Source organism: Sinocyclocheilus grahami, unplaced genomic scaffold, assembly GCF_001515645.1.
Source record: "Sinocyclocheilus grahami isolate Dianchi unplaced genomic scaffold, SAMN03320097.WGS_v1.1 scaffold1362.1, whole genome shotgun sequence".
NCBI lineage: Eukaryota > Metazoa > Chordata > Actinopteri > Cypriniformes > Cyprinidae > Sinocyclocheilus > Sinocyclocheilus grahami.
The window spans coordinates 224,927-232,021 of NW_015506541.1; the positions used below are offsets into that span (position 1 = coordinate 224,927).

General features: G+C 37.3%; 1 protein-coding gene across 1 annotated transcript in view; it reads left to right on the forward strand.

The window, feature by feature from the left end:
- Window positions 1-7,095, forward strand: part of LOC107569587 (phosphofurin acidic cluster sorting protein 1-like) — a 73,840-nt gene that overhangs the window by 61,280 nt on the left and 5,465 nt on the right. The window contains exons 7-11 of the mRNA XM_016255704.1: window positions 77-158; window positions 3,997-4,106; window positions 4,708-4,829; window positions 5,000-5,129; window positions 6,175-6,279. Of these exons, the coding sequence (XP_016111190.1) occupies window positions 77-158; window positions 3,997-4,106; window positions 4,708-4,829; window positions 5,000-5,129; window positions 6,175-6,279 (549 nt within the window). The remainder of the gene's footprint in view (window positions 1-76; window positions 159-3,996; window positions 4,107-4,707; window positions 4,830-4,999; window positions 5,130-6,174; window positions 6,280-7,095) is intronic.

Here is a 7,095-nt window from a genome sequence, read left to right on the forward strand (position 1 = left end):
TATGTGTGTGTGTGTTTGTAGCATTTAGGGCTGAATGCACACACACAACGAGTGTTTAATCATGTGTATGTTTCAGTATCTAGATGATGAGGAGGATGAGGTGAGGAAGAAGAAACCCAGACGCAAACTTACTTCCAACGCCTCCATTACTAGAGTAAGTCACACACACTAGGGTTGTGACGGTGAGGAAATTTTCCCACCGGTTAATCAACGTGTGACAACACCGGTAATACTCACTCACACACACACACACACACACACACTGATTTCATTCAGTTCAACACCTTTTCATTCTGGGAAAGATGGGGGGGAAAATATGAATTTCCTGAATGTGAGCCTTGCTGTCGTATATGGAATATTACTGTATTTGAATCTGCTGGTGCTGACTGGATCGGTGTGTTGTGTGTGGTGCAGGTGGGGTTCGGGCTGGAGCACGTATCCCGTGAGCAGATCCAGGAGGTGGAGGAGGATCTGGATGAGCTCTATGACAGTCTGGAGATGTACAACCCCAGCGACAGCGGGCCGGAGATGGAGGAGACCGACAGCATCCTCAGCACTCCCAAACCCAAGCTCAGTTTCTGTTAAATAAAATATATTTTTTTGAAGTGGACTTTGAGCTTTGTAACTTTGCAGATCTTTTTTATGCTCAAACAGCAACATTACAGACTCACTGAAGTTGAAAAAGTGAAAAAGCATAATAGCACCCCTTTAAACTGGGACAGAAGAAGTTTTTTTAACATCAAAACATTCATAAGGTAATATGAATTAGTCTTCATTTAATTCATCTTTTCTCTCTGTAACAACATGTCCTTTGAAGGCACTAAAGGACGTTTTTATCTGTTTTGGTTTTTTCATATCAGGGCGAGCAAAACTAAACTCAAACATTGTCTGAGACCGATGTGACATAAAAATGTAATTTTTATTTACTGATTTTTTTGTATTTAGTTGGCTATTGACCACTAGGATTGTAGGAAAAGTGTTCAAACTTTATTGTTCTCCTTATCATTTTTGGTTTTCACTTTAATTCTAATTAAAGTTTTAGTAATTTTGTTGTGTTTTTATATTTTTGTCATGTTTTTATATTTTTATTTGTCTGTATTGTTTTATTTATTAGTTTTAGTTTATTTAGTTTGAATTATTTTAGTACTTATAAGGTAAACCAAATGTCGATGAGAAGGGTGAGTAATTTTAGAATATATTTCTGTTGTGATTTTATATATATATATATATATATATATATTAATATTAGTGCTGTCAACAATTAACCGCATCCAAAATAAAAGTTTTGTTTACATAATATATAAGTGTGTACTGTGTATATTTATTATCTATATATAAATACAAACACATGCATGATTAAGAACATACAAGAAAAAAATGTTATGTTTATATATTAAACATATTTATATATAAATGTATATACATGTAAATATTTTCAAAATAAATACTGTATGTATGTGTATTTATATATACATAGTAAATATACACAGTACACATACATATATTATGTAAACAAAAACTTTTACTTTAGATGCGGTTAATCGCGATTAATCGTTTCACAGCACTAATTAATATTTTATATTAATATTTTATTTTATATTTAGATGGCTCTAGACCACTAGGATTGTAGCAAAGGGTTCAAACTTTTTTGTTCTCTTCACCATTTCATGTTTATCTCTGTCTGTATTTTATAACATAATTAAAACATTTATGATTTATTTGGATGTAGGCACTAGGATTGTACAAAAAGTTTAAAATGTTTTAGCTGTTTTCTATATCAACTCTCAAATAATATACACAGTACACATACATATATTATGTAAACAAAAACTTTTATTTTAGATGCGGTTAATCGCAATTAATCGTTTGACAGCACTAATTAATATTTTATATTAATATTTTATTTTATATTTAGATGGCTCTAGACCACTAGGATTGTAGCAAAGGGTTCAAACTTTTTTGTTCTCTTCACCATTTCATGTTTATCTCTGTCTGTATTTTATAACATAATTAAAACATTTATGATTTATTTGGATGTAGGCACTAGGATTGTACAAAAAGTTTTACATTTTTTAGCTGTTTTCTATATCAACTCTCAAATATCAATCAGGAGGCCCAAAGTAAAATAAAACACTGGCCAGCAAAAATTGAGAATATCGTGACGAATGAGAATGATGTGTATTTAGAAGTATAACAATATGAATCGTGATGGCAGCTGTGGTGTTAAAGTGCCCCTATTATGCCATTTTTACGGTTCCTAATATTGTTTTGGGAGTCTCCTACAATAGGATCACATGCATGCAAGGTCAAAAAACGCTTTCGTTTTCTCAAAATATGCATTTAATACCACCTAATTTTCCAGCGATTCTCAAACGATTCGTTCGAAGCAGTTCTAAGATTCAGTCTCTCTAAGCCCCTCCTTTCAATGAGCCTGCTCTGCTCTGATTGGTCAGATGGCCCAGTCTGTTGTGATTGGTCTACGGCATACAGCTGTGTCGGAAACGATACGCCTATTTCAATAGTTCTGCATTTTGAACGCTTTATAGAAAATATAAGCATCTATTATTTATCATACTTACAGGTTGTGATTCAGTGGAGCAGCTGGTCCAAATAAACAGGACACTGATCCATCTTTCAAGAGCAAGCGTTTTGTGAATCCCGCGTTGAACTCTTTAGAGAATTAGAGAAGCAGTCGTCAGTAACATGACGTGTTTGTGGGCGGGGTCAAGTTATTCGCGGTCAGCCAACGTAGAACATAGGCGGGAATTATGCAAATGTGTTACCCAGTGACGTGTAGCCGTCATGGAAGTGGGATTCGAATTACTAACGACTCGTTTAGGCTGTTCAGAGTCGATTCTTTATTTATTGTTACATCTTTGCAGATCGTTTGCATTCACATACAGCTACATTACTATGATTTATTTGGATGTAGGCACTAGGATTGTACAAAAAGTTTAAAATGTTTTAGCTGTTTTCTATATCAACTCTCAAATATCAATCAGGAGGCCCAAAGTAAAATAAAACACTGGCCACCAAAAATTGAGAATATCGTGACGAATGAGAATGATGTGTATTTAGAAGTATAACAGTATGAATCGTGATGGCAGTTGTGGTGTTAAAGTGCCCCTATTATGCCATTTTTACGGTTCCTAATATTGTTTTGGGAGTCTCCTACAATAGGATCACATGCATGCAAGGTCAAAATACGCTTTCGTTTTCTCAAAATATGCATTTAATACCACCTCATTTTCCAGCGATTCTCAAACGATTCGTTCGAAGCAGTTCTAAGATTCAGTCTCTCTAAGCCCCTCCTTTCAATGAGCCTGCTCTGCTCTGATTGGTCAGATGGCCCAGTCTGTTGTGATTGGTCTACGGCATACAGCTGTGTCGGAAACGATACGCCTATTTCAATAGTTCTGCATTTTGAACGCTTTATAGAAAATATAAGCATCTATTATTTATCATACTTACAGGTTGTGATTCAGTGGAGCAGCTGGTCCAAATAAACAGGACACTGATCCATCTTTCAAGAGCAAGCGTTTTGTGAATCCCGCGTTGAACTCTTTAGAGAATTAGAGAAGCAGTCGTCAGTAACATGACGTGTTTGTGGGCGGGGTCAAGTTATTCGCGGTCAGCCAACGTAGAACATAGGCGGGAATTATGCAAATGTGTTACCCAGTGACGTGTAGCCGTCATGGAAGTGGGATTCGAATTACTAACGACTCGTTTAGGCTGTTCAGAGTCGATTCTTTATTTATTGTTACATCTTTGCAGATCGTTTGCATTCACATACAGCTACATTACACTCTGCATGAAAGGCAATATTGGAAATGGCATAATAGGGGCACTTTAAAGGATGGGCGGCTCGCTGCGTGTCGAACATGACCCTCCAGCTCTGCCAGGGCTCGATCGTTTACAGGCCGCAGTCCAGATCATGCAGCCTGATGCACAGACCCTGCTCCTCAGACGTGTGTGTGAGTGTTTAGTTGGTGTGAGTGATTGTAGTTCCTGTGTGTGTCCAGCAGGGCGAGCAGCCGGCGTCAGATAAACTCAAACACTCACGGAGCCGAAACCTGGAGGAGCCGCTGTCTGAGACCGACACGTTGGTGAGACACTGCACTACAGATTCACACACATATATATATATATATATATATATATATATATATATACAGGAGCGCATAAAGCAAAAGTCAAAACATTCTTATTTTAGTGCCGTTTATGCATTGCAATTTTGTTTAATGTTTTTAGTCATTTGTTTTTCAAAATGTCTATATAGATTTTATTCATTTTGATTTGTTATTTTTTATTTTGTTTTAGTTGTCTTAGTACTGAACGAAAATGTAGCTGAAATAAAATGTTTACTTTAAAAATGTTTTTTTTTTATTTTGTTTATGGTTTTAGTTTCAGTTGCTTCAGAATGCATGCATATGTTTACATTATATAAGAAAAAAATCTAAGCACATGTCATTTTTTAAGAAAGATTGTACAAGCAAAACATCTGACAAAAAAAGGTGTTTATTAAACTAAAACACCAGTTTATTTAAAGTTAAATGCACAAATCGTCACATTTACACGCTGTCCAAATACTCCTGGGATCAATCTGTATTACACTCATTTCCCTTCGAGATTTTGCATGATTTGAATTCTTTCAGTTGTTATGATATGTTTATGCTCTTTTGTGTTGAATATGTCTATGTTTTGTAGGAACTGAATGATCAGGAGTTGTTCAGTGATGTCGGACCCTCTATAACGGTGTCTGTGGCTGAAAAACCACGAACACCCTTAAAAACCAGCAAGAATGAGCTTCAGTCCATGCCGTCACCCAGGTAATATATTATAATATAATGTAATAGAATGTGCACTACTGTTCTTATGTAGTTATGTCATTTATAATGTTACTAGGTTAAAAACTCAAATAATGCAGAGAACACAAAGCCCAAGTTTGATGGTGTGTGTGTGTGTGTGTGTGTGTGTGGGTGTGTGTGTGGGTGTGTAGGTTGGATGGAGGACACACACCCCATAAGCGCAGCACTCCTGTAAAAGACCGACAGCTCTCCAAACCGCTGAGTGAACGAGCCAACAGCTCCGACAGCGAGCGGTCGCCTGAGCTCGGACACAGCACACAGGTGCCAGGGCTTGGACTCCGTTTACGTCTGTATTTAGCAAGGAGTGGTTCACCCTGAAATGAAACTTTACTCACCCTCAGGCCATCCAAGATGTAGATGAGTTTGTTTCTTCATCAGATTTGGAGAAATGCAGCATTGCATCACTTGCTCATTAATGGATGCTCTGCAGTGAATGGGTGCCGTCAGAATGAGAGTCCAAACAGCTGATAAAAACATCACAATAATCCACAAGTAATCCACACCACTCCAGTCCATCAGTTAATGTCTTGTGAAGTGAAAAGCTGTGTGTTTGTAAGAAACAAATCCTTCTGGCTAAAATACGAGTCCATAATCCCTAATAGTGCTTCCTCCAGTGAAAAAGTTTTCTGAATCAGGAGAGAAATCTGCACAGCCAAGCCAAAACAGTTCAATTTTGATGTGAGAGACAACAGGAGATGGATTTTTTTCACTGGAGGATTATGACTAGATTATGGACTCATATTTTAGCCAGAGGCAAAGGTTTGATGTTAAAAACTTCTTAAATATGGATTTGTTTCAGCTTTTTGCTTCACATGACAATAACTGATGGACTGGAGTGGTGTGGATTACTGTGATGTTTTTATCAGCTGTTTGGACTCTCATTCTGACGGCACCCATCAGCAAGTGATGTAACACTAAAACTCATCTGCAGTACATCTTGGATGTTGGATTTTCATTTTTGGATGAACTATTCCTATAATGTATGGCCGTTAATAGCTGGTGTAAACGGGGTTTCTCTCTTTCTCAAAACACGGTTCTCCTCGGATTCCCTCACATTTCTTCACTCTCTCTGCCGTGGCTTTAAATAAGGAACGTTAATGCAGTGTTTAGTCTTGTTCTGCAGAGTCACTGTGAATTATTCATGTTTGTCTGACTCATCCCTGTGTGTGTGTGTGTGTGTGTGTGTGTGTGTCTCTATGTGTGTGTGTGTGTGTGTGTGTGTGTGTGTCTCTATGTGTGTGTGTGTGTGTGTGTGTGTGTGTGTCTCTATGTGTGTGTGTGTGTGTGTGTGTGTGTGTGTTTGCAGGTCCTCAGGAAGGCCGTCTATGATCAGTTGAATCAGATTCTGTTTTCTGATGCTGCTCTTCCTGAAAGTCTCATCATGATCAATGGCACAGACTGGCAAGGACAGGTACACAAGACTGTGTGTGTGTCTGTGTGTGTGTGTGTGTGTGTGTGTGTGTGTGTGTCTCTGTGTGTGTGTGTGTGTGTGTGTGTGTGTGTGTGTGTGTGTGTCTGTGTGTGTCTGTGTGTGTGCGTTTGTGTGTGTGTCTCTATGTGTGTGTGTGTGTGCGTCTGTGTGTGTCTGTGTGCGTTTGTGTGTGCGTGCGTGCGTGCATGCGTGTGTGAGAGACTGGAGCAGACTGTCCTAATGGCTGTGATGTGTATTTTTTACCACGGTTAAGTGCTGCTCTTAGATGTAGTGCAATGTGGGAATTTGACCATAATGCACAACCTCACATGGCTTATAACTCTTTAAAATAGCCACAGCGTTGATTAAAAAGACACCAATAAAATTACAATTATTTGTAATAACCAATGCAATAACCAATTCTTATGCTAAGTAAATAGTTTATTTGTGGAAATGTGGACCATTTGCGGTTGCAAAGTATTAATAGTGAATTCATTTTATCAGCTATTTTGCAACCTCCACAACTCAGTCCAAAATAATAATTAGAGTATAAAAGGCTTATTTATTTGATCAAAAATACAATAAAAACAGTAATATAGTGAAATATTTTTACAATTTAAAATAAGAGTTTTCTATGTGAATATATGTTAAAATGTAATTTATTCCTGTAATGCAAAGCTGAATTTTCAGCATCATTCCTCCAGTCTTCAGTGTCACATGATCTTCAGAAATCATAATAATATACTGATTTGCTGCTTAAGAAACATTTCTGATTATTATCAATGTTCAAAACAGTTGTGCTGCTTCATATATATC